Below are 26,058 nucleotides of genomic sequence, written 5' to 3'. Positions count from 1 at the left end.
GCCTGGGCAGGGCTCTTGGTCATGAGACAGCAGCACATGAGCACAGTGTCCTTTTTGGGGGGGCTCAGCCCTCCTGCCCACTTAGCACGAGACATGGGTTTTCTTCCCGCCCCCACAAACCCTGTTCTCCAGGGATTTTAGAAGGAACCCTTGTTTACTGGAAAATAGTTAAATTATTTGCTTCGTTTTTTTTTTAATCCAGTTTTTACAAGTTGTTTTTTACCCTCCCTTCTTCTCTGTTTGTTGTTGTTGCTGAAAGAGTAAGAACAGCTGAATTTGGGACAGTTCCCTGCTCTTTGCAGGGGAGAATGGCTGGATGCTGTGCTGGGGGTTCTGTAGACACGAGGCTGCTCCCAGCAGAATGGTTGCAGCTGGAGCAGAAGGGGCTGATCCCAGACGTTTGATTTTAGGCTGCCCAGAAATGGGTTTGGAGCCTGCTCTCCGTGCAGATTCCAGACCCTCAGCCTGGGCCAGCAAAGGAGCACGGGGCACACGCCAGGAGCAGCCAGGCCACGTCTCTGCCCGTGCTCCTGCATGGTCTGAGCACTGCTGCTGTGGCTGCATCCCCGAGTGCTGCTCTGGCAAAGCCTGCTCTGGCACGGCCGGGTGCTGATTCGTGGGATTTGTTGATGTCAACTCGGACAATCCTGCTGGAGGCACCCGCCAGCCGTGCTGCTTCATGCTGGAGAGCCAGGGCACTGCAGGGAGCTCTCCTGGCAGAGCAGCCTGGGGCTGGGATGCTGGGATGGAGGCAAGGGAGCGTCTGTGCCCGGGGAGGTGACGCTGCCGGGGGCTCTCGTGGTCCCTCTCACAGGGCTGTGCTTCTCGCAGGCTCAGACCCGTGGGCTGTCACCTGCATTTACACCTGTGGGGGGTGTGAAGGCACTCCAGGGTGTGTGGGGAAGGAGCGGGGATTGTCTTCACCCTGGGGCTGTCTGCAAGAGCTGCTCGGGTGCCTGAGGTGGCTCCAGGACAGCTCCCTACACAGCCAGTGGGGAAAACAGGCCCTGAGTGGAGCCAGCTTTGTGAGCACCCAGATCAGCGTGGAGGGAAGGCTTTGGGGCTGCAGGCTGTGGCTAGCAGAGGTTCCCATGTGGCCCCAGCCCTTCCCAGCCCCACTCCCACCCACCAGGGACTGGTTAGGAATGTGCCACAGCACTGGGGTGGGGCTGCATCCCTGGGATGGGGCTGCATCCCTGGCCTGGGGCTGCATCCCTGGGATGGGGCCTGGGGCTGCATCCCTGGCCTGGGGCTGCATCCCGGGCATTGGGCTGCATCCCTGGGGTGGGGTTTCATCCCTGGCATTGGGCTGCATCCCTGGGGTGGAGCTGCATCCCTGGCATTGGGCTGCATCCCTGGCCTGGGGCTGCATCCCTGGCATTGGGCTGGATCCCTGGCATTGGGCTGCATCCCTGGCCTGGGGCTGCATCCCTGGCATTGGGCTGCATCCCTGGCATTGGGCTGCATCCCTGGCCTGGGGCTGCATCCCTGGCAGTGTTGGCTTTCTCTTGGCAGCTGTGGAGGGAGTGTGAGCCCTGTGCAGGGCAGAGCAGAGCTGGGTGTCCTCTCCCACTGCTGGCCACACAGCTCCTGCTCCCCGGCCTGGCCAGTGGCACCTGTCTGCCCAGGGCCAGGTGTGCCTGGCTCAGCAGGGGACTGTGGTGCCTGGCAGGGAGCTGGAGCTGGGCAGGCATTGTTCTCCCAGCTCCACCTCTCCTCATTCCACGGGCTCTGCAGGAGCTGAGTCTCCGAGCCCTGGTGGTGCCTCAGCCCTGCCTCCCAGTGGGTTTGCTGTGCTGCCCAGCGAGTTCTCTGTTCTGTTCAGTGGAAGGATCCAGGCTGAGCTGGCTTTTTGGCCGGTGTTTGTGGCCTGGGACCCAGGGCTGCAGCACTCCCCGGGCCTGTCCGGTCTCGAGCTACAACCTGCCCACCTCCATCTTCCCTTTCCAGCCCAGGAACAGACAAATCTGTGCAGCAAGCCAGAGATTTCCCTTTTTACTGCTGGCCCTGGAAGGCAGGTTCCTGGTTTTAGGGATATAACACATGGTCAAGCTGCAGATGGTCATGTTGTTTCTCACGCTCTTTTCTGGCTACCAAAGGTGCAGATAATTAATAAGAAGCTGGACTTTAGCAGCGTTCAATCCAAGTGTGGCTCAAAGGATAATATCAAACACATCCCGGGCGGAGGCAGTGTGAGTACCTTCACACTTTCAATGCTCTATCATAGTTCTGATAATTACTGGCATGTTGTGTACACTAAACTGCCAATGCTATCTGCAGCGACCCTGCCATCAGATAGCTATTGGTGACGTGCAATGACTCTTTTCTGGCTACCAAAGGTGCAGATAATTAATAAGAAGCTGGACTTTAGCAGCGTTCAATCCAGGTGTGGCTCAAAGGATAATATCAAACACATCCCGGGCGGAGGCAGTGTGAGTACCTTCACACTTTGAATGCTCTGTGATAATCCTGATTTTAGTGGCATGTTGTTACACTAATCACCAATGCTATCTGCAGCCACGCTGCTGTCACATAGCCATTGGGGACGTGCTGTCATTTAACCCCCTTAACCCAAAAATGAACCCTAACAAGTCCTGGACATGCCTGCCATGGACAGAACTAACTGCCCCGTGTCCAAACCACGTCTGTAACAAAACATCCCAGTAACTCCAGGGTTCTGCACTGCCTGGAAGGCTGAAAGCCTCCTGGGCTGCGGGAGGGGGCCCCTGGCACACGGTGATGCAGGAGATGGGTAGATTTATGAGACCCAGTCCTCATTGCCCAATGTGCTGCTAAATTGGACATGATCCTGCCCAAGCTGTGAACGTGCCCGTTCCCACCAGGCAAGTATGATCCATGCAAATATGAAGTTTCTCCTTGCTAATGAATGTGTCCAGCAGCGCCCACGGGGGCTGAGCCTGAAGTATTGTTGAGCTAATTGATTTGGACACTGGCATTTCCAGCTGTTCCCACGTAAATACCAGACTCAGCTCTCAGTTAACTGTGCCAGAAACCTGGAGAAACTCCACAGAGGTTGGTGGATTTACAGCTGGAGGCAGTTTGGGTCCAGGAAAGATGCTGGGCCAAGGAAGGCACGTCCCTGAGACCCCAGACAGTGTCACTGGGGCTTGTGGGGCCTGCTCTGAGATGTCCCCCATGGATTTTCCTTGATCTCTGTGGACTCCCTCCTTGAGAAACTGAGCCTTGCAGAAGGCTTGGCAGGTGAACACAGGGACCCAGCTGGCTGTGCAACCTCTGGCTTAAACGTGGTGTCGCTCTGCAGTTGCTTCACAGGCCAGAGGAGCTGCTCTGCAGAGCTCAGACCCTGTGAAGCAGTTCCATGGTTGTTCTTCTTCCTCACTCTGGGGTCCTGCACCGCCTGGGCTGCCCCGGGCGTGGTGGAGGAGCTGGTGCTGGCCACGAATCCCCCGTGCTGTGGCTGGGGATGAGCTGGTCCCTTCCTGCACAGAGCTCCCCCCGTGGGCCTGGGCAGCTGCACTGGGTTAAGAATTACCTGAATTTTCACCTGGGGCTTGTGATCCCTCCCCAGGCCCTGCCAGAAGTGCAAACCCCATGGGCTCTGCCTGGCTGCAGCAGCTCTGGGAGCAAAGCCTGACAAGGCAGAGTGCCAGGCTGTCCTGGGGGCTGGGCTGGGCCTGGGGCTCCCTTGGGAGAGGGGCAACAAGAGACCCCAGGGCTTCAGTGGCCTTTGGGACTCAAACCCCATGGCAGCAGCACCTCCTGCCCAGCCATCCCTGCTTCCAGAGGGGTTGGTGCCTGGATTTTGAAGCCTGTGGATGCTCTGACCTTAGGCAGGAGTTGGCCTTGGCATTGCTGATGCTGAGGGTGGGATCCCCAGGTCTCTGGCACTGCTTTCCCAGGCAAACAACTCTGTTCCCCTTTTCCTTTCTTGCTAAAATGGGGAGGATCCTTCTCTGCTCCCAGCAGGATGGGAAGGGATGGCAGAATCCTGTCTGTCACCAAAGGGACTGGGAATGAGAGCAGAAAGCTCCAGTTGCTGACTGCTTGTTCTGGAAACGGGAGGACTTCCAGTCCCAGGTCTCAGTGGTGCCTGAATTGCTGAGAGACCCTTCAGGGTCACAGCTGGGATTAGAAAGGCACCAGCTGCCCTTTTTGGGTCTGTTTCCTACTTTCCAACCAAATCCAGCTCCTCTCCTGCCCTAGTGCATTAACGTGTGACCTTCCCCTACGCTGTCTCCACGTCTGTGTCCGTGGTGTGCTCCCAGACCCTGAGGGGTTGCTTTTCTCCCTCTGTCTCCTGTCAAATGTGCCTTTTGGTCCGTGTGAGCAGCAGAGACAGGGCAGGTCAGCAGGGCTCTGTGCCTGGGGCTGTTCCTCCTTTTCCTGCCTCCGGGGTGGGGTGAGGGCTGTTTCTCAGGGCTGTGACAATCTCCGAGGGTGTTGGGGCCAAGTGAGGACTGCAGGATGCACCTTCCTCTGGGGCTTTTGGGTCAGCCCCAGGTGCTGAGAGGGGGAGCAGAGGCTGCAGTGGATCCTTGGTGCTGGTCTGGGGGCTGCTGGGAGGAGTCAGCTCCTCTGCACAGCTCCCTTTGGTGCTGGCACATCCCTCTGGGGCTGCTGAGAGCATCCCACCTGCTGCGCTGCTTGGGGGAACACGGAGAGCAGCAGATGCTCCCTGGGAAGTCCTGGCTGTCCCCAGAGCCAGCCTCGAGGTGTGGATGATGCCATTTGTCCTGCACAGCCCCACCAACCCAGCAGCAGCTGACCCACAGGGGCAGCCCGTGCGTGCTGGAGTCCCAAACCAGGCTCCAGGGGAGCGGGGGGGTTCTGGGGATGTTTTGTCCCCCTTGTCTCCTGCTCCTGCCCTAGCTGCCGTGTGTGTGCCCGCCCCCAGGCTCCTCCCTGGTGTGTAGCTGCCGAGCAGCCCTGCAGCCCCGTGGTGTCCCTGTGTGTGTCCCGTGTCCCCGGTGTCCGTGCCACGAGGCCACCGGCCCCACGCGCCCTGGGGACGGGGGGGGATCCTGGAATTGCTGGAGCCCACCTTCAGAGACAGCATGGGCAAAGCACAGCAGAGCAGAGCTTAAACGTCACAAAATGCTGCTGCGGTTCAATACTTGATAATTGCCATTTTAATTTCTGTGATGTGAACTCCAGATATTTAGACTTTGCTTTGCTTTTCTTTTTTTATTTTTTTTTTTAACCCTTATTTCCGTTACAGCATTTTTCAGAAATGCATATTTTGGTCACTCTTTTGAAAGTTCTGTGCACATTGATCATTTCTGTTCTTTCAGTTTTTGTGGACATAAGCTTTATGTTTTACACCAGAAAAGGTATTTATTTTTTACGTTTTCTCTCTGGTATATCTCCTCCTTTTGGATGATGTGTATGCAAATCTTAAATTAATTACCACTCCACTTTCTCTCTCACTCGAGCACTTTAAAATTGCCTCTACTCCCCCCTCTGTGGAGAGGTGATCTCGTGCATGCTGACATGTTAAGAGGCTCCTGCACACGGGCATTAATGATCTCCCATTTCTGATGGCAGTTTCTTTGGTGTCATTAATCCTCCTGGGGCTGGAGCTGTCCTTTCCCTCCAATCCAGCTCAGGTGCTGCTGTGTGTTGTGCTCCCCCTCCCCGCCCGCCCGGGCTGGCCACCAGCTCATCCCCTTCTCCTCTCTCCCACGGACAGGTGCAAATCGTTTACAAGCCAGTGGACCTGAGCCACGTGACATCCAAATGTGGCTCCCTGGGCAACATCCACCACAAACCAGGTACCCTCCAGGCTCAGGGGGGTGCGGAGAGGGGCAGAGGCTGGGGAAGGGCAGGGGGTGAGGGGAGGCAGTGCCTGGAGCACCCCAGTGAGCCCTGCAGTGCTGAGTGAGTGTTCCCAGCTCCCGGGCCACCTCTCCCTCTCCTCTTGCAGGTGGTGGCCAGGTGGAGGTGAAATCTGAGAAACTGGACTTCAAAGATAAGGTGCAGTCGAAAATCGGGTCCCTAGATAACATCAGCCACGTTCCTGGAGGAGGCAATAAAAAGGTAAAGGGGCCCTGGGGACAGATCCTGCTGCGGGTGTGGGCTGAGGGGACAGGGGACAGAGCGGTGGCACTGCCCAGGATGTCTCTGTGTCCCTCCGGGCCTGTGGCCCCTGGGTGAGCAGGAGCCAGTCACAGCCTCTCTCTCCTGTGGTTTCCTGCTCTTTCTGCTGTCTCTGAAGTTTTTAGTGTCTCGAACCCATCCCACGAAGTGTCACCATCAGCCAGCCCCGTGCTGTGTCACTGCTGTGACACAGGGCTGGCAGCTGCCGAGGTGTTGGATCCCCAGTGAAAGTGGAGCATTAGAGGCTCAGCTTTATTTAGAACAGGTGACTTTGCAGCAAACTGGCCCTTCAGAAGGTGATTGCTCCTTCCTGACCGAGGGCTCTGTGAAGGGAGGGGAGTGTTTGGGGATTAAATTGAAGGACAAGAGGCACTCGGGTCAGGGAAGTGAGCTTGGGCTGAGGTGTTCCCACCAAGGCTTTGATGGTGACTTCAGTGAGTCTTGGCCAAGTCAAACAGCCCCACAGCTGGGCTTCAAGGCCACCGAGTCCCCAGCAGGGAGTGGGGTGAGAACATCAGGTAAGCACAGAGCTGAGACTCCAGCCTGGCGACACGCAGGGTTCAGCTGCCCCGGGGAAAAGCAGGTTTTATCTTGCTTGTTTTTGCAGCACTTTTGTCTCAACGGGAGGGGAAGGTTCTGTTTCAGCTCCTGTATTTTGGCACTTTGTTCTTGGCCACGTGTTCTCTGTGCAGCTCCGGCTCTCACCTCCAGCTGGCCTCTGACTGCGGGACCGCTTGACTTCCTTACCCTTCTCTCTGCCGTGCATCAGCCTCCCCTGTGCTTCACTGAGCCTTCTGCCGTCGGTTTTGTGATTCCAGTGATGGCTCTGTCACATCCTGGCACATTCACTGGGCCATAGTTTGAAGAACTTGCCCTTTGCAGGGCAGTTTCTCTGCAAGGCTTTGACCCAGCAGTGGCATCACCACCTCAGCCCTTCCAGCCTGGTGGCAGCTCCTCCCCTGCTTAAACCCAGCCTGGAGGAGGTTCTGGGTGTAACTGAGTCCAGGTGCAGCTCTGCTGCCCCTTTCCCGTGTCCCCAAGCCCCCTCCTCGCTCTGTGACACACAGATCCACGCTGGGACCCACAGTCCACAGCTCTTTATGCTGAGCTCTGGTTCCTGTGCCGGGTGTGCCGAGGGGAGCTGGGTGCTCTGTGCCCTGCCCAAGTCCCTGTGCTCTCCCGTGCTGTGCCTGGAGAGTTTTTCTCCCTGGCTCCAAAGGCAGCCACTCTTCTTACTGTGAGTCAGTGAATGGCCCTGCTTTTTGGATCTTTTTCTCCCCAGTTTTCTATTTCTTTTCTATATTTTTCATCTTTTTTCCTTCTGGCTGACATTTCTTGGATCATGGTTTTTGTTGCTGATGCCATTTTTTTGCCCCCCACTGCCCTGGGTGGGTTTCTTCACCTGTAGAGAGAGAAAGGCAAGGAAGACAAGACCTGGACCCCGAGCCCAGAGCCCGCTGGGCTCCAGGCCCTGGTGCTGGAGCCACTCAGCCCCATGGAGAGCCAGCCCCCAGCCTTGCACTCGGCTGGGGAGGGCACCTGTAAGTAGCAAACCAGATCCAGTTCACCGGGACAGGGGTTTGGCTCCTGGGAGCAGCTCCGTGGGCTAAGGGGAAGCTTCCTGCGCCACGTCCCCCCATAATCTCTGCCAGGGGAGTGGGAGCAGCCCAGGTTGTGCCCTCTGCGTTCCGGGACCCAGGACCTCGCCTGGGGAGGATTTGGCAGCATCCAGATGCTCAGGTCCTGCTGTCCCCTCTGGTGCCTGCCGGGGCACTGGGGACACTGGGCCGCTGCTCTGAGCTCTGCTCCCACCTCTCAGCGGCCATGCCCGGGTGGACACCTGGCAGGTCCCCCCGTCCCCTGACCGCCCTCCTCTCCCTCACAGATTGAGACTCACAAGCTGACCTTCCGCGAGAACGCCAAAGCCAAGACCGACCACGGCGCCGAAATCGTCTACAAGTCCCCCACCATCTCCGGAGATGCCTCCCCGCGCCGCCTTAGCAACGTCTCCTCCACCGGCAGCATCAACCTGGTGGACTCCCCCCAGCTGGCCACGCTAGCCGACGAGGTGTCCGCCTCGCTGGCCAAGCAGGGCTTGTGATCGCGGCGCGGCGGCCACCGGGAGAGAAGACGAGGAAAGGAAACGAAAAAGAAAAGAAACAAAAATAATAATCTGGCCTTCTTCCTCTGTTCCTTTTACAGCTGCTTCCCCGTCCCTAACTGGTTAATGATTTAACCTGCTTTTACTGTTCATTCAGCTCTAGCTCCAGGACTTCAAAATCAGTGACACTATGAGGTACAAAACCTCCTCTCCCCCTGCTCCTCGGAGCGCACAGCCCGTCCCGTCCCCGCGCTCCCCTGCTCTGCCGCGTCCCTGCTGTCCCAGCCCTGCCCGGGGCCCCCCGGCCAGGCGGGGAGGGGGCCCGAGGGGCGGCCACAGCCCGCCGCTGAGCCCGGCAGCCCGCAGCAGCACCGGGAGCGGGCGGCCCTCCCGGGAAGGGGCTGTGACCTGGCCCAGCTCGTGTCCTGCCGCTGGCCGGGCTGGGTGCGCAGCCAGGGCTGCGGGGAGGTGCCCTCTCTCCCTCCCTCCCTTCCTCCCTCCCCGCGTTCAATTTGCCTGCCGATTTGGAAGAAACCTTTTGTTTTTATTTCCGAAAGCCGAGATGTGTATGAAGATAACGGCCAGGTACCCCCTAACCCGCTCTCAGCTCCGGCAGCTGGAGTTCCAGCGAGGCCGGGTGCCCGCTCCGAGGGGCCCCGGGCGGCCGTTCCCCTCTCCGTGGCTGTGCTGGACCCGCTGAGTGGATGAGTAGAGGCTTTTCCCCGTTCCTTTGGCAGCCCCTCGTGTCGTAGAGTAGATTTGTCTGTATATGCTTGGACCGTGCCAGGGTGATTGTTTTCATAAACGAGCATGTGTTTAAAAAATAAATGCTGTAAGTAGTTTTGAGCTCCGCCGCAGCCCAGCCGGGGGCCCGGGGAGCTCGGCCGGCTCCGGGCCGTGCCCAGCCCCGGTGCCGCAGGAGGAGCCCGGCACCGCATGCCTGCCGGGGGGCCGGGCAGCGCCCCGGAGCTCGGAGGAGGGGCACTCACAGCTCCAGGGCTGGGATGGCTCCTGGCTTTGGGTGCAGCTTGTGACATCTTTGGGTTGTTCTTTTTCTTTCCCTGCAAGGTCAGCTCAGCGATGGCGGAGGTGGCAGCTCCATGGCTCTGCTGTGCCGGTGGCAGCGGTGAGACCCCGGCAGGACGCGGGGGAGGCGGCAGCAGCTCCCCCAGCCCGGGGCCAGCGGCTGCTCCCTGGCACTGAACCCCCTTTCCGGGCACTCCCCGCTGTGAGTTGGCAGCATCTCACCCCTCACACGGCACTGACCACCCCAGCACCGCTCGGGGACAGGAGCCAGTCCAGTCATTGCTTTGGCTGCTTTTGTTCCCGTGGCTCCCTGGGGAGCACGAGGGGGTCCCGTGCCTGTCCCTGCCTGCCCCTTCCCTCTACAACCAAAGAGGCCGAGATGCCACCAGTGCAGCTGCGTGTGTCCTCCTGCCCTGTCACCCCAGGGGCCCCAGCCGTGCTCTGGGGGTTCAGCTGGAGGTGGGAGGGCAGAGGGGGCCCGGTGACCCCCGGGCTGTGCTGCAGGGAAAGCCGTGCTTTCCCAGCAAGGGCTGCAATCCTGGTCCGACAGGGCTGGCGGGGGTATCAGGGCCCCTGGTTGTCCTTGGGGTGGTGGCTGGGTGCCACCGAGCTGCCAGAGCAGCTGTTCCCGGGCAGAGCAGCATTTCCTCCCCGGACAGGACCTGTAGGAGCTGTGAACCCCCTGTCGCCCCTGTCCCTCCGCAGGGCTGGGCTGCCGCAGGCCTGGCTGTGGATGGAGATGGTCTGGGAGGGGTCCAACCCTTCTCTCTGCAGCCCCAGGAGCTGCTTTATTGCTGGGGAGAGGCTGGTCCAGCAGCACCATCATGTCCAGCTTGTCACTCGCTCCGTTCACTTGACTCCATGATTGTAAGACTCTGTGCTCCGTCCCCGGCTCCGTAGCGCTGTAGGAGCCGCCGCGCTTTTTGTCCTCTGTAGAACGAGCAAGTTGGGAGAACCCTCAAAGCATCACCTCCTTACCCCTTCCGGGCTGCAGGACGGGGTAGCTGAGCTCGCCCGTCCTGTGCCACCCCTGTCCCCTCCGTGCAGCCCCTGAGGGACACCAGCACCCAGGGCTGGGATGGCCTTGGTGTGCACCGAGCTCCAGTGAGCAGCCCCTTCCTACTCCAAGTGTCCTCAGCCCCCGCCGTCGTCCCCTCTTGGGGGCTGTGGGGTGCCAGGACAGCCCTTTCCAGCCACCACGTCACCCGCTGTCCCCTCCAGCAGCCCGAGCCACGTCCCCTGCCCCAGCCCTGCGCTCAGACCCAGGCCCGAGGGTCCGGTGAGCAGCCGGGACAACCTGACCCCCGGCTTTTCCTTTACTCCACACACATCTTGGGTCTGAAAAGGGTTAAAACCGGCACTGATTAAAAAAAAATAATCGTATTTCTGCACTCCAAAAGATTCTGCGTGTTAGCCAAGGTCGGTGCCAGCCTGTGTGGTGTTGGCAGCCCCGTGCCCCCCGCGCTGCGCCGGGGAGGGGAGGGAAGGTTTGATCTCAGTGTATCATTCTAGCTTAGCTTCTGTCTGTGGGTGTCCATAGTGTATCGTGTGTTTAACAACTGGTTTACACTGTTGCCGTAAAAGTGAATTTGGAAATAAAGTCATTACTACGATAATGGTAACTGGCACTTCTTTTGCGTGGGGGGATGTGGGTGGGGGATCCATCCACAGAATCATCGACTGGGGCAGCACCGAGGGGCAGGGACTGGTTTGCAGATTTTCCTTTCCTTTTTAAGCTCCAACACTTCTTCCTGGGGCACAGAGGATGAGAACCAGCAGCACCCGGTTAACCCCAGAAATGTAAAATAACCCCCAGCCCAGGGGTTCCTCCTCTTGCTGACAGTAACTGCTGGAAAAAAATAACATCACCCAGGAAAAAAGAGGCCACAGAAACACAGGAGGGAAGCAGTTGATCTGAATGCACTGAGGGCCCCTTCCCTGTCCCAGCCCAGCGTTTCACACTCATCAAATGGAATATTACATTTTAATTTTTTTTTTAATCTTTTCTTCTTTTTTTTTTTTTTATAAGCACATTTGTGCTTTGCCAACAGAATCAAGACATTAACAAAGATCAGCTTCTCGGAAGAAAAGCATTTCTATATAACAAGGACATTACACAGCTCAAAGCAGGAAAAGAAAATATTTACAAAATACAAGGTGGGTTGTTTTTTTTTTGTGTGTGGTTTTTATAATGCTAAAAGGGTTATTCAGAATTTTCAACCTTATAAATAGAAAAGCACTTCTGCAGAGGGATATGGTAGCGCCGTTGTTTGTTGGGTTTTTGTTTGAAAGAAACGATGACGGATCCTTTAAACTAGAACAGAACCAAAACCACGAGATCACGTTGAAAACTGTGAAAACCCCGACCATGAAGCAGTTCAGCGACTATTTCTTTACGATTACAAAATGGAAAAAAAAAAAAAAAAAAAAAGTCCTCTGTATTTTTTTTTTCCCGGTTTTTTTTTTTTTTTTTTTTTTTTGGTGATGTGATTATACATAAGACAGGCACAATGCTAGCAACAGGACAGGGCCCAGGAGCCACACCGTCGGGACCGGGAAGCGTTACGATGGGGACGGTGCGCGGGGTCCGGGATCGCTGCGGGTGCGGAACCGGGCGGGAGGGGACGGGGAGGAACAACAAACTCGGGGTTCAAACTCAAATACCTGTCAGGAGGGGGCACGGCGGGCGCCCCGAAATGAAACGGAACCCACACCGGAGCTGGGACGGTGCGGCGCGGAGCGAAGCTGCGGTGACCCCACGCGGGATCGGGATGAGCCCGATCCCCCAGGAGCTGCCTCCTGCCTCCATCCTTCCCTCTCTGGCCCCCCCTGTCTGACACAAACCCACCTGCGGGACCCCCGGACCCCCACTGCCCGACCCCACAGCGAGGGCAGAGCTCCAGCCCGGCTCCAGCTGAACAGCCTCACCCCAAAGGGCATCCAAGTGCTCCGGGAATTCTGCTCCCGCTCAAAGCATCGGGGACTCTTCCCCTCGCCGCCCTCGCCACACGCCAGGCGTGCACAAGGCGCTTCCCAACTCCCACCCCTGCCACGCCAAGCTGAGTGTGGAGCAGCCACAAGGTCCCTCCTTTTCCCCCTGCCAGGAACGCAGCCAGAGCCACGGCCGCTCCAAACCAGGGGAGAAGGAAGGGAGAGGTGTCCCCAGGGGCAGAGCGAGGATCAGGGAGGGACAGAATCCCCCCCTTTAGATACCTGGAACCACAACCTGGGGCAGGAAAATGCAGGAGGGTGAAGTGCAGGTGGGCACTCTGCAGGTGAGGACGGCCAGACAGTGAAGGTTGCAATCCCAAGACATCACTTTTCACCACTAATTTCACTCCACTAAAACCTTTCAGGGTGGGGGGAGTGGGTTAAGAGAAAACGACACCCTTTTGGTGGGAAAAACTATCCCCGAAATCTGCTAGTCAGCTAAATCCTGTGCTCTAGTTTTATACACCTAAAGGAGGGAGGAAAGGGGAGGGGGTCTGGTGGGCTGCTCCCCTCCCGAGGCTTCACTCCGCTGGGAGGAATCTGGGGGCTCATTCATGTGACGAGGAAACATGGAGAAGGAAAAAAAAAAAAAGAAAACAGAAAAAAAAAAAAAAAGAAAACAAAACAAAACAAAAAAAAAAAAAAGAAAACAAAAAACAGTTTCTAAACTCCTTAAATTCACTAAAAACTGTGAAAATTCCCGGCAGGATGTTTGAATATCAAACGCAGATTTTGGAAGCTTTAATGCCAAGAGTTAGTTCTGTGTGTTGGTTTGCTCATGTCTCCCCGTGTGTCTCTATCTGTGCGCTGGCCGCAGGACTGCGGAGCAGGAGGAGGAGGAGGAGGAGGAGGAGGAGGAAGAGGAGGAGGAAGAGGAGGAGGGGGGGGCCAGCGGGGCTCGGCTCTTGAGGCTGGGCAGGCTGGGCGAAGCCGAAGTGCCATCGCATTCCCGGGAGGATTTACTGCCCGACGTGCGGCGGGTGCAGCGCGAGAGCCGGTCCTGGGGGTCGGGCTGCTCCTCGCACTCCGTCCGGGGGTCGTAGGAGAGCGGGAAGGTGCGGCGCTCCCAGGGCTGCACGGCCTGGGGAAGAGAGCCGAGTCACGGGAAATCCCGCAAAAGCCTTCCGTCCCCACTCCCTGCACGGATCCGAGCTCAGAGCTGCTCCTGCTGCGGATTCCCAGGCTCGGAGCAGCGCAACACCTGTGCCCCACACCAGGGTCACCTGTGGTGCCACACCTGTGCCCCACACCAGGGTCACCTGTGGTGCCACACCTGTGTCCCACATCAGGGTCACCTGTGGTGCCACACCTGTGCCCCCACACCAGGGTGACCTGCGGTGCCACACCTGTGTCCCCATACCAGGGCCACCTGCGGTGCCACACCTGCCTCCCCCCACCAGGGCCACCTGCGGTGCCACACCTGTGCCCCTACACCAAGGTCACCTGTGGTGGCACACCTGTGTCCCCACACCAGGGCCACCTGTGCCCCCACACCAAGGTCACCTGTGATGGCACACCTGTGCCCCACACCAAGGTCACCTGCGGTGCCACACCTGTGTCCACACACCAGGGTCACCTGTGTCCCCACACCAGGGTCACCTGCGGTGCCACACCTGTGTCCACACACCAGGGTCACCTGTGTCCCCACACCAGGGTCACCCGCAGGGCCGCAGCCAGCACCCACCTGCTCGTCCAGGCCGGCCTCGGGCGTGGAGCAACGCGTGTCCTCACTGGACAGGAGCCGCAGGGAGTCCCGGGACAGGGGGGTCAGGGGGGCACAGAGCAGTTCGGGGCTGATGGGGCTGCGTGGTGAGTGGGTGTGGGACAGCTCCAAGTGGGAGTGGTAGTTGCCCACCTCAGGGGATGCCGGCTGGGGAGTGGAGGGGTTCCCCAGCTGGGGGGTCGTCCGTCCGTCTGTTGATCTGTAGGACCTGAGACGGGAGCAGGTTTGAGAGCCCAGCCGTGCTTCCCCCTGCTGCCTGATCCTACCCCAGGATCCTTTTGCCCTGATGGGAACACGAGCAGGGAATGCCACGGCCCAGACACCATCCCTGTCCCCTTCCCACTGGCTGGATGCATCACTGATGCTGCTCTCCTGAGGGTCTGTGTCCCACCCATGTCCTACGCTCCCAGTGCTGCACAAACACCGTGATGAGAAGCTTCCTATGGAATCAAGACACTTCCAAGTGTTTCCCCCTCCTCACACCAGGTGACCCCTGGCAGCAGCTCAGGGACTGAGAGCAGGCAATCAGCAATGCTGGAAATGCAGCAATTTCAGCAGCTGGGAGTGGGAGGAGCACAGTGAAACCCCAAGACCTCAGATTTCAACCAAGAATAACAAAAGTCTGAGCTCTGACACAGAGTCCAGCTAAAAAGCCACAGGCTACAAGCACAGAAACAAAACTGAGTTCCCAAATCCACATGCATCTCCAAGACGAACTGCAAGAGCAAGTGGCCATCAAGGACTTCAGATGTGAGAAACGGGCTAAAGACACAGCAAAACATCTCACTCTCCAGGAGCACTGGGAGCTGCAGCTGCAGAGCAAACAGGGCGGCAGCAGCAGCACGAGGGGGGTTTGACACAGGCCAGGTTTGCACCTGCAGGAACCCCCACAACGGCAGGCACCGAAACCACAGCAGCGTCGAGGGCAGGGACAGGGCTGTGGCTCAGCAGTGGCTCTGCCCCAGAACGAAGTGACTCCAGGCAACCAAACCCTCGGTGATGGAACTGAGAAGAGCAAATCTCTTCCTCAGCAGGTTTATGATGAGATCAACAGCTGGAAACAGTGGTGGTTTTAGACACTCACTCATAAAGACACAGCAGAAAGGGAACTGAGTGTCCAGTGACAGTGTCCCTGATCCTGCAGGAACGATGCCATTGCAAGCCCCGTGCCTTCCCCGGCACTCCTGGGCTGGTACAGCATCTCCCATGCTTCTGGAGCAGTAGAAATGCTCGAGGAAGCACTTGGTGCAGCTGTCTGCAGCCAAACTGGGCTGTGGCTTCACCCCCACCTAAGCAAGGCTGTGCCCCACTCCCACGTGGGCTCCTCAAGATGGATGACCCCAAACTTTTCAACACCAGCTTTCAACCATTTGTAGGAATCCCCAGCTGCTCCCAGGAGCACCCCGGTGCTGGGAGTGTGGCCCTGAGGGCAGGGCTGTACCTGCTGCCCCGGCGCTGCGGGGGGACACTCGTGCTCCAGAGCCACCGCGCCCGCTCCATCTCCTCACACTTCCCGTGCCGAGCAGCGAAGGCCGAATCTGACAAGTCCTCAACCTGGAAAGGGAAGGGCAGAGGGCTTTGTCAGAGCTTTCTTCTTTAAAACAATCATCTCTGTACAGTTTCGCCAGCAATAGCTGCAGTGAGAATTTAACCGTTTATCATTGAGTTGTGGAATGTCCCGAGTCGGGACGGACCCACAGGGATCCCCCAGTGCAGCTCCTGGCCCTGCACAGACACCCCAACAATCCCACCCTGTGCCTGAGAGCGTGTCCAAATGCTCCCAAAGCTCTGGCAGCCCTGGAAAACCAACCCCAGCTGTTGGTTCCCTGCTGAGGTCACTGCCTCTGTTCCCTCCACAGACACTGCTCATTTACCACCAGCCTCATCCCACATCAACTGGGAAATAAAATCCTCCTTACCTCCTCGTTGTCCTCCTCAGGGTTGGCTTTCAGGGCACTGATATCAACTTCACGCCAGCTGCAACACAACCACCATGGGCATCACTCGGGGCACAGCTAGAACCAGCTGCACAACGCCCTCTCCTCCCAACACTGGCTTTTGGGAAAGGGGAAATTCCACCCTCGCCATGAGGAGCAACACACTTAGGCTCAGTTTGAAGCACCAGACCTCCTCGGTGGTCTGGTAGCACAGCTGGAGCTCCCCAAGGGCAGAGGAAGCAGAGCAGAGGCTGCTGCATTTCCTTCTCTTCCTCCTGCCCCGCTCTGAAATGGGCCAGGGAAGAGCACAGATGAGCAGGAGAAGACAGAGGGAAGCTGGGAAGAGGGAGAACTGCAAGGTTAACCCAGCCCAGGCACCTGCAGAGCTGGGAAACCACCGGGACCTTTGACTTAGCAGCAAGACAAGGAGACAACCAGGACTGACTTTAAATTGAGCAGACACCGAGCTGAGCAGCTGGCTTTGATGGCCAAGGGCCCCTCAGAGAAAACACTGTCGAAGTTAGCCAGTCTCCAGCAATGGTATCATCAGTTTTCCAACCTTTCCCTTATTCCCAAGGAAGAAGCAAAGCACTGTGCTTTCCCTCTGGGGCTGGGGCAGTACCTGGGGGTGAGGATCTCCTTGTACTGCAGCTTCTCCACGCGGGTCGTGGCAGCCACGGACATGGGGATGACGATGTTGTTTATGTCAAAGGAGCTCTCACCCCTCCTCCTCCTCGGCTGCTGCAACAGGGAGAACCATGTGAGACAGGGATGTGGGGTCTGGCACATGGGACAGTCATCGGAGGAAGTCATTGATGGAAAGAGGACAGAATGGCCTCGTCTGACCTACGGACACTTCAGAGCCAACATCAATTTGCATCAGACTAGAGTTCCTTTACTGCTTGCTCAAAGTCCTCTTCCCAACCCAAAATCTACTGCCCCAGCAGCAAAGAAACCCAAATCCCAAGGTGTGGCTGCCCAGAGAGAGGATTGACCCTTTGGCTGGGGAGCCCACACAGACCCGCAGCTGCCTGGGACGCTTGAACACAGGAGCTCCACCCCTGAGCCCAGAGCGTGGAGCCCAGGGCCCGGAACCCTCTTGCTGGGGGAGGGAAACCTCTTCATCTTGCATTTCTGAACGAGTTTGTGAAAGCACAGCAGGAAAAGCAGCAAGAGAACACCGGGGTGGGTGTGCAGAGCCAAGGAAAGGCCTCCTTGAGGTGTCACAGCTGCTGAGATGGGCTGTCCTCTCCTCCAAAATGCCAAGCACACTCAAGCTGAACCACCACTGGGTTCTTCTGACACCCTGATGTCACAGCTGGTGATGGAACAATTGAATTCTGCAGTGAAGGAACCCAGAACAACCAGAACCCCATGGCAACAAGCCTGGAGCAGGAGGGGCTCAAGGAGTCCTGTTCTGCTGTCCCTGGGTCACATCCAGCTCAGGCTTTGGCCCAATCTACCAAATGGGGGGGGAGACAGAACCCAAATTCTTCACTGGGACACCCGTGAGCTCAGCAGAACTCAGTCTTTCATTGAAGGGCTGCTGCTAAGGTGGGCCTGGGAGGATGACAGCGTCTGGTGGAGGAGCTGTGCCATCTCCCTGTCTCAAGCACAGTGGAAGGAGTTTCTGTTCACTCACAGAGCTCATGAAGGTCCCCCACCCTGCCACCCTCAAGCCCTGCAGCAGTCTGAGTGTGTCTCAGAAGATGGTCTGAGTTCAGTGACTGCTGGGGATTGTGCACAGGTGGAAGATCTCCACCACCACTGCTGCACCCTGGCCCTGTGACCCCGAGCCCGTTCACAGCCCTGTGACACCGAGGCCTCGAGGGGAGCTGTCCCGGTGGAAGCAGCACTGCTGGGGCTCAGCTCTTCTCCTGGCAGCCCCACACAGCTTCAGACACCAAAATCTGGATGTGCACCAAAGCCAAGGGACTGCTGGGAACGGGAACGTTCACCAGCAGTTGCTGAGCTGATGGTGAACCTGGAATTGCAGCTGCCTCTCTCTGCACAGCCAACATATCCAACACCCACCCAGCAACCCCCGCAGCAGCTGAACCGATGGGTCCAGCGTGGCAAGAGGAACACTGAGCATTCCCCAGCCCAAAATCTGCGTACCAGCTGAGCCCCCACGGTGGGCTGAGCCCAGCAGCCCTCGGAAGGCAGCAGATACTCACGGCGGTGCCCGAGGTGCCCTGGGAAGCGGAGCTGGCGGGAGCGGAGCCCTCGGAGGAGGTGGAGAGCTGCCGAGCTATGGGGCTGTGAGGGGTGGGGGTCACAGCTGCTGACAGGTAGCTCGGGCCACCGACGTCCGTGTGATGCTTCAACACTGCACAGGGAGGGAGGAGAAAATGAACGACAACGTTAGCAAAAAAACCCAGCCCAGCCAAGGGGGTGGTGGCGGAGAGGAAAGGACCGTGTGCACCAGCGATGGCCGGTGCCGAGGAGCACTTTGCAGGAAAGAGAAGCACCTTCCTGGGGAAGAAGCAGTTTAGAGCACACGAGGCATTGCTGTGGTGGCGGCTCGGCCCGAAGCAGTGAGTGCCCCCTTCTCTGGGGCAGAGAGGCTGGGGATGCAGCAAAGCCCAAGCTCCCCCCGAGACACCTGCCCCTGGGGGCCTACCTTCACTCCTCTCAGATGAGCAGTCTCGCAATCGCTTTTTGTCAAAGGCAGGAGGCTGGGCAGAGCGCTCTGGCGCTCTCTCGGCCTTGGACACGGCCGAAAAATCGTCTAAAGGCGGCCTGTGTGCCTTGTCTGCTTGGGCTTTTTGATGGGAGCGCTCTGAGGAGGGGAACAGAGAAAGAGCTATGAAATGCCTGTTTTCACCTCTCTTTCTGCTGGCACAGGAGACTCGGGCAGAGTTTTCCAGCTGCACAAATTGTCCACACCACGGGGGTGGCTGGGAAGGTGTGCCCAGACCTGCAGCACTGCTGTGGGCATGGCTGACACCGAGCACGGGAAGGTCCCTACAAACCTGAGCTGCACCTGCACACAGCTCACCTGCAGCCCTGCCATAACCCTGCCTCACCCCTGGGAGTGGGACTTGAAGGGCATCCTCCTCCTCCTCCTCCTCCTGCCTGAGTGGCCAGGGCAGGGGCAGCACTTACTGGCCGCGGTGAAGAAGGAGTTGACCAGCTTGTGGCGGTCCTTGCGCGCGGGGTCAGCCAGGCTGGGGGGCACGGGGGCTCTGTGCTTCAGAGACAGCTTCTTGGGAGGTTTAGTTTTCTCGTAGGGCTTGTTCTGCCACTGGGATTTCAACATGCTCTGGAAGTGCAGGCTCGTCGGCACATCTGCAGGGGGTACAGGACGTTAATCCAGATGAATCATGCAACGAAGAGCTGTGGTCCCATCACCCAGCCCCAGTGCTCCCAGAAAGAACAGCCCCTGATGAACATGCAAGCACAGGCTGTCAGATCCAGGCTTCCATACACTCTCCCCACGTTCAGGAAGGACCTGCAATAGGTCCCAACATTTGTAATCCGCAGGTCTTTGTGGAATTCCTACAGGATTCACAGCCCAAGCATATCCTGGCAGGAGAACAAGGTTTTCTTTGTCAGAAAACTCCTAGGTCTTCACCTCTGTAGGTATCTCATGTAGTGCTACCTCAGATCTGACTTCCAAGAATCTGAGGTATCTCAGCACCAAATCTGGGCTGGAAGAGAGAAATTCAGCCTAAATCCTCAATTTCAAGTCAAGCCAAAAGCCAACCAGGCACTGCAGCATGGTAATCTGCTGGATGTGGCGCCTCAACCATGAGAAGTTGTGTGTGACCACACCTGGGAGGCCCCAAGGGCAGGGGGAACTCCTGTCCAGTATTTCCCTCCCAATTTCAGGGACTGGAAAGCCCCAGCAGATCCAGGCAGGCAAAGAGGATGGAGCTGGCAGAGCATGGGCTGGAGCTGGTGGGGACCTGGCTCCCTGGAAAAAAGCCAGGACAGCTTCATTCCAAGTACCTTGGTGGTTAAAGCTCTCACCCAGCCCTTGCTAAGGAAGGGCAGTCACAGGGTGATGGCAGTTCTCTGGCCATCACTGCTGGCTTGAGGGGACATGTCCCAGAAAACAGAGAGGGGCCAGGCCAGTCCTTCAGGGATGCTGCCATCCACTGGAGTGGCCAGACTTGGGGAAAATGGCCTCTGCTCTCTGCTCATCTTTTGCTTTCTCCTCCCAGTTCACATCCCACATCATCTGGGGAAGGAGGGGACAGGTTGAAGGGAGGGGGAGAAGGCCAGGACAAAACGCTGTCAGCAGGAAGTGAGTTCTCTGCTGGTTTGGCAGTGCCCTGCTGGCAGCAGTGACACCATCCCTCCTCCCCCTGCTCCTCGGGAAGCAGTGCAGGGCTCCCAGGGACCAGCAGATGGCAACCACAGTGAGCCCAGAGCTCATCCTCCCTCCAAGGTTATTACATCATCCAAAAATTCCCAGCGAGAAATCAAACCAGAAAAAAAAAAAAAAAACAACCAAAAAACCACACACCACCCTGGAAGGAAGGGGACAAAGGGGACAAAGCTCTGGTGGAGCACAAGCGCAGGGGTTCAAGGCCTCGCTGGCTGTGTCCTGCTTGCCAGGGGAATAAGTGAATAAATGATCTTTTCCTCCTGCAGTGCCTGGCAGCTTTGCCCTTGGCAAACTGCTCTGGAGATCCCGGCTGGCACCGGAGAGCCGGCTCAAAGTGAAAGTCAGCACATGCTCACAGCTGTGCCCCGGCCACCAGGAACCCTCAGCGAGCCCTGCACACGCAGCAGCCCCAGCAGAGCCCCAGCAGAGCCTGGATTGATGCTCAAAGGTGTGCACAGAGACACCCCAGTGCACACCAACAGCACCAGGCACAGCCATTTCCCCACCTGAACACGTTACCTGGCTCTTCTCTGGGATAGGAATCACCTCCATCCCAAAAATCAACCCTAGCCAACTGCTTTAAGCACTGGTGAATAAATAAAGTTCACCAGTACTGGAAAATGGGTATTCCTGCACAGGTGTTTTAAGCTTTACACTGATTAGTTTTAAATCCAAAGTTTTTTTCATCTCATGCAGCCAGAACTGATCTTCTACCCTGTGAGCCAGCTGCAGGGAGCCCTGAGAATGGGAAGAATACGGGATAATTTGCCTGGTCTCTACTGCAATAGCACCCAACAGGTTGTCTCTCCATTTCCCAGGATATTTGATTTAGCACTACAGAGGATCACAAGTGCTGTGAAATCAGAAAATAAATTCCTGCTTCAGGAGTTCATTAAGTTCCTTGAGCACTCCTGATCAGAGCTGTGTCTTTGGGAGGGGAGGGATCTAGCTAAAAATAGCACTAATTTACTATTTTAGTCTGGTTTAAATATAGTGCTAATGAAAGAGGCCACACTAATTGCTCCCAGACACTCCCTGCACTTCCTACTGTCACAAGAAGTTTGTGAAAAGCTGGAATTTAAACCCAGGCACACACACTAGCTCAGTGACTTATCCCAGACCAACCACTTGACACCTCCGGGGGAAGCCAGGCCACACACCTTCCTCCCAGCTTGAGAATCCCAGAATGGCTTGGGCAGCCCCAGCTTGCTCCAAGCCCCATCCAGCCCAGCCTTGGGCACTTCCAAGGACGGGGCAGTCCCAATTTCACACCTCAACAGCCATGAACTCCCACCAAGGGAAGGAACCACTGCGATCCATGCAATTCCCAGCTCTCCTGATAAAAGCACCAGTTGAAGAAGACTCTGGAAACTACTCTTCCCTTGGGAAAAGTCCCCACACATGGAATTTGTGAATAGCCCACGGTCAGGGCTGGTTAATTACTCCTCTCTTAATGATGATTAACCCTGAAGCTGTAACACAGGAAATTGAGTGTCCTAACGGGAACATCCCTTCTTGCTGTGCCCACCGAACCATGCAAGATCATTTTCAATTCCTCACGAGGCCAAAAGGATTTCCTGTGACAAACCAATCCACAAATCATTTCATACAGATGGACAAACTCACGGAAGCAAATATTTCTCAAGTGGTTTAGAGCCCCAAAGACCCCAGAGCCAGGACCTAGGAAGGACTCCCAGGCACTGCTTGGCTTCCCCACCATGAGTGAGGCTGCAGGCTGAGATTCCCAAAACACAGCAGAGCCCAGCTGTGACACTCTCCAGACCCTCCTGCTGCAGTCAAGGCTCCCCATCTCAAAAACACCTGCAGATGAACAGGTTTGGCTGTACCCAAGCAGCTCCCCTGGCAGCTGCACCTCCGAGCACCCCCTGCAAGCGCCGTGCTCACCATCTGGGAATGACAGGACAGGATGGATGCAGGAGTCCAGCTGGGACAGGCGCTCCAGCAGAGGGGCATCGTACTGGATCTCCAGCGTGGTGGAGCTGCGGGTGCCACACAGGGCACACGAGGGGTTCACGTCGCAGCTGCAGCGCGCCAGGCTGCCACGGTGGGCCTGGGGGACACAGGGGACACGTCACAGCCAGCCCAGGGACAGCACACGTTCCCTGGGACAGCTCATGGAAAACACCTGAAAAGCAGCTTTATTGTTGTCATGTTCCTTCTACATATATATATATATAAAATACATTATATATGTATATCAAATATCTAAAAGCCAACCTGCATTTTATAGATTATAGCTACATTTGACTATCAATAAATATGTAATAAATTCATTTTAATGTCTATATAATATATTGAATAACTGCTTTGTGACATTTTAAAATAGTGATTAAAATTGTACTTATTACGCATAACATACACAGTATATTCAATATTAATTATATTATATATATAGAGAATTATTTTAATATACATATGTGCACACATACCACCCCCCCCCTTTTTTTTTTCTCTACCTTGTACAGAACGTGTTAATTTAGTCTGGCCTCACGAGAGGATGCTTTCACTTTGCATAAACACAACTGAAAACTACAACTTACCAGCACAGACAGTTTAACAGCTGCTAAATTTGACTAGAAGTGTTTAATTTTATCTAGGTTGAAACCTCATTTATAAAAACCATGAGGCAGCACAATTCTGCTGTCAGAGAAGGGGCAAAGAAGCCATTTTTAGTTCCAGTGGGTCAGAGCCATCATTATGTGTCAGGAGCTGACACTTTCTACAGAGTGACAAAGGTGGTTCTCAACTTTGTTCCTTAATCCAGGACAGAGTCACAATTCACAGATTTACAGACTTGATACAGACTTCATTAGTGTGGAAACTGGAAGCAGACACACAACTGGATATAAACTCCACGCAGGGAAAACAATCCCTGATTCCCCAGCAAAATGGACGAATGGATCAAACTGGATCCTGCTCTGAGCCAGAATTATTCAAATAATTTCACTGAATGACTTGAAGGATGGGAGAGAATATCCACAGCAAATAACACTACACTGGGAAGGGCTGCTTGAAGCAAAAGAGCTGGAAACCCACTCCTGGTTACAAGTTCAGAGAAAGGATCTAAAATAAATCAAATGTAATTCACTGAGGGCAAATGCAAGAAGCAAATGCAGTGCCCAGAGAAGAGGAGGAAGGGGTAACTGAGCAGCTATGCTGCTACCTCTGCAAGTTCTGCCCAGAGGATGTGGAGGTTGTGATGGATCCAAAAATGAGCATGAATCAGCAGGGCTGTACCACTGCTGGGAACTAATTAATTAATAAAAAATAATAAAGATTAAGCCCACAGGGCTTTCTAACCAGGATGGCTGTGCAAGGACAGAGGCAATCCTGCCACTCTGCCCACGTGGAGCTGAAGGGCTGCCCCCAGCTTTGGGCACAAATTCCCATAAATGTGTGCACCGAGTTGTGAGGAAAACAATAAAACAAGATCAAAACCTCCACAATGCACGTGCAAAGTTTAATCCACAGCCACTTTCTGCTGGGCAGGGGAGTGGAGGCAACTGGACATGACTCAGCTGTCTCTGGAATGACTGGAGGAGGGCTCAGAAATCCCCTGCTCTCTGGTACTTTCATCCCTGGAACTGCTCTTCTGAACTAGCTCTGATTACCAAATGTATTTGATGACAACAACGAAGATCTAACACAGATTTTCCAGCCAATTCTTCAAGCGCTGAGTGCACAAGGCAGCATCCACCACGAGAATGTTCAGCAACTTCCAAATCACCGAAGATCTTGCAAGTAATCACTGCAGAGCTCTCCCAGAAATACCCCAGATAAAACTGCAGATAAGTGATCAGTTAAAGCTGACTCAGCTGAGGAAGAATCTATTTTGCTCAGAAAAATGCTGCTTTTGGAGCTTCTCTTGAAAACATCCGCAGAGTGAAAACCCCCCAGCCCTTGTGGGAAAGTTAGACTTGAAACACTTTGTCTCAAAGTGGATTTTTGCCATTATGGTTCTTCATGCACAAATAAAGATCCTTATTTCCTTCATTTCTCACTATTTTCCCTCTAACTGACAGTTTATGGTATTCCTAAGAGAAAAGAATTAAACATGGCCCTTCCTCATGCAGGCAATAAACTGCATTTCCATTGAATGAATTCTGCATTAGGGAGAGGAGTATAAAAAATAGCAATAAAGCAAACAAAACAGGAAGAGACAGGGCATTCATCCCACGTATGCCTGGGCAAACAGCTGTGGTTTTCCCCTGAGCAGCAGCAGCAGAGCTCCTGGGGCTTTGCTAATGCCTGTCTCAGAGTTAAGGTTTCCTGATACTTGACTTCTCAGGGCTTCTTTCTCCTGCTCAGACTGTGCCACACTGACCTACCTGGCCTTGAGTTCACCTCAGGTTGGTTGGCTTAAGAAAACTCCCGAGTTCAGCATCTTCCCTCCCCAGTGACAGCAAAGAAAAATCTTCCAAGCCATTACAACCTTCTCCTTCATTTCTCCTTTGTTTTTCCAACAGCCTTTACAGCCCCACTGTCCTGCTCTTCCTTCCTGTTGTTTTCTCCATCTTTACAAGAAAAATAAGAGCAGAAAACACCCGACTGACCTTTTTGGAAAGGGGCATGATGGTGCTGGGTCGGACGAGCCGCCGCTTCTTGCAGCTGAGGACGGGGCGGGTGCGAGCGGCCACGCACGTCCCGTCCGCGGGGACCAGGGACAGCCGCTGCTTCTTGTGGAGGAGCTCCTCAGCTTCCTGGCCATCTCCCTGAGCGTGTTCTGCCAGGCCAGGCTGCAGACTGCCCCACAAGAGAGGAGAACAGGAAAACCCCAGTTATTCATGCAGCACTACCAGCAGGTTGGTGGTTCGCACCTGAGCGAACGCTCCAAGCTGAGCTCAAAGCTCTGCAGTTCATGGCACAACAGATTTTATTAAACCAACTCCATCTTTTGCTTTTACTTCTGTCACCTTCCACTCTCCCACGACTGAGCCTTTGACCAAATACCTTTGGAAGCTCTGAACAAAAAAAGAGCACTGAAAGCCACAGAGCAAAAGGCACTCTAGACCTGAAGAGCTTTAACCCTAGAATTCAGCTTCCTCCAGAATGAGAGTTTGGGGAATCTTTAGACAGGAGGTTTTCATGAGTCTAAGTGCCAGAGAACATATAATTTTATAGAAAAAATACTTAACCCCGATGTAAACTTGGTTCTGATGGATATTTGAGATCTCTACCTGTGCCAGCTCCCAGCAGTGACCCCAGAAAGGTGCAGAGTTAACATCAACCTCTCCCAGGCACAAAGGCTGCAGCAGCCCTGGCATCAATACCCCGTGCCCCGAGCAGATCCCAGCGCAGCAGCGCCTCATCTACGGAACCTTTTCATGTCTCTTCTACAAGTATTTCATTTCTAAAAATGCAAAACATTAAAGCCCTGTGGTCTAAGGCTGTGCAGTTCAAAGGCTACAGGGATACAAAGGGCTCTGTTACAGCCTGCAGTGTTCCAGCTGCAGCCATGGGCTCCTTGATCTGCTCGCATTACATCGGTGCAGGATCCATCCCTCCCTCCCTCCCTTCCCTTTTCCCCTCTCTTTTTCCCTGCCTCCTCAAGGCACTGAACAAGTGCAACGTTTTTCAAGGGTTTTCAAGTGGTTCAACCCTGCAGCATCGGGGAATGTCTTTCACTTGTTTTCATTTACCCACTTCAAGACTTTGTCAACAAAAGCAGCCTGGAGAAATGAAGAATTTAGGAAGTTTTACTCCTCAAATCAATGGGATTCCACTGTAACTCCAATAAAGTGGGTCAGTGGTTACAGGTAGTTCTGCGAGCAGGGCACTAGTACCTTTGAATCACACAATTTGCAGATGTATTAAAACTACTCATAAAGAAACAAGTTTTGCCCAT

General features: G+C 55.5%; 2 protein-coding genes across 34 annotated transcripts in view; one reads left to right on the top strand and one right to left on the bottom strand.

Annotated features, from left to right (window-relative positions):
- The window catches only part of MAPT (microtubule associated protein tau), a 43,396-nt gene extending 32,575 nt beyond the window's left edge, over nucleotides 1–10,821 (top strand). For 15 of the 28 annotated variants that reach the window (XM_038163364.1, XM_038163360.1, XM_038163351.1 and 12 more), the window contains 5 exons: nucleotides 2,100–2,192; nucleotides 2,340–2,432; nucleotides 5,672–5,753; nucleotides 5,906–6,018; nucleotides 7,964–10,821. In XM_038163364.1, the coding sequence (XP_038019292.1) occupies nucleotides 2,100–2,192; nucleotides 2,340–2,432; nucleotides 5,672–5,753; nucleotides 5,906–6,018; nucleotides 7,964–8,179 (597 nt within the window). In that variant the 3' untranslated portion in view covers nucleotides 8,180–10,821. Of the gene's footprint in view, nucleotides 1–2,099; nucleotides 2,193–2,339; nucleotides 2,433–5,671; nucleotides 5,754–5,905; nucleotides 6,019–7,486; nucleotides 7,620–7,963 lie in introns of all 28 variants that reach the window. The other 13 variants (XM_038163368.1, XM_038163363.1, XM_038163366.1 and 10 more) reach the window with 3 other exon arrangements.
- A 361-nt stretch (nucleotides 10,822–11,182) lies between these two features.
- Nucleotides 11,183–26,058, bottom strand: part of KANSL1 (KAT8 regulatory NSL complex subunit 1) — a 79,627-nt gene continuing 64,751 nt past the window's right edge. For 4 of the 6 annotated variants that reach the window (XM_038163336.1, XM_038163335.1, XM_038163334.1 and 1 more), the window contains 10 exons: nucleotides 24,767–24,956; nucleotides 22,098–22,263; nucleotides 18,965–19,147; nucleotides 18,480–18,638; nucleotides 18,034–18,185; nucleotides 16,479–16,597; nucleotides 15,839–15,896; nucleotides 15,361–15,473; nucleotides 13,881–14,127; nucleotides 11,183–13,277 (listed from right to left, as the gene is read on the bottom strand). In XM_038163336.1, coding sequence (XP_038019264.1) covers nucleotides 12,993–13,277; nucleotides 13,881–14,127; nucleotides 15,361–15,473; nucleotides 15,839–15,896; nucleotides 16,479–16,597; nucleotides 18,034–18,185; nucleotides 18,480–18,638; nucleotides 18,965–19,147; nucleotides 22,098–22,263; nucleotides 24,767–24,956 — 1,672 coding nt within the window. In that variant the 3' untranslated portion in view covers nucleotides 11,183–12,992. The remainder of the gene's footprint in view (nucleotides 13,278–13,880; nucleotides 14,128–15,360; nucleotides 15,474–15,838; nucleotides 15,897–16,478; nucleotides 16,598–18,033; nucleotides 18,186–18,479; nucleotides 18,639–18,964; nucleotides 19,148–22,097; nucleotides 22,264–24,766; nucleotides 24,957–26,058) is intronic. The other 2 variants (XM_038163338.1, XM_038163339.1) reach the window with 2 other exon arrangements.

This window comes from Motacilla alba, chromosome 27 (assembly GCF_015832195.1).
Source record: "Motacilla alba alba isolate MOTALB_02 chromosome 27, Motacilla_alba_V1.0_pri, whole genome shotgun sequence".
Classification (NCBI taxonomy): Eukaryota; Metazoa; Chordata; class Aves; order Passeriformes; family Motacillidae; genus Motacilla; species Motacilla alba.
This window is presented reverse-complemented; position numbering and strand designations above follow the sequence as displayed.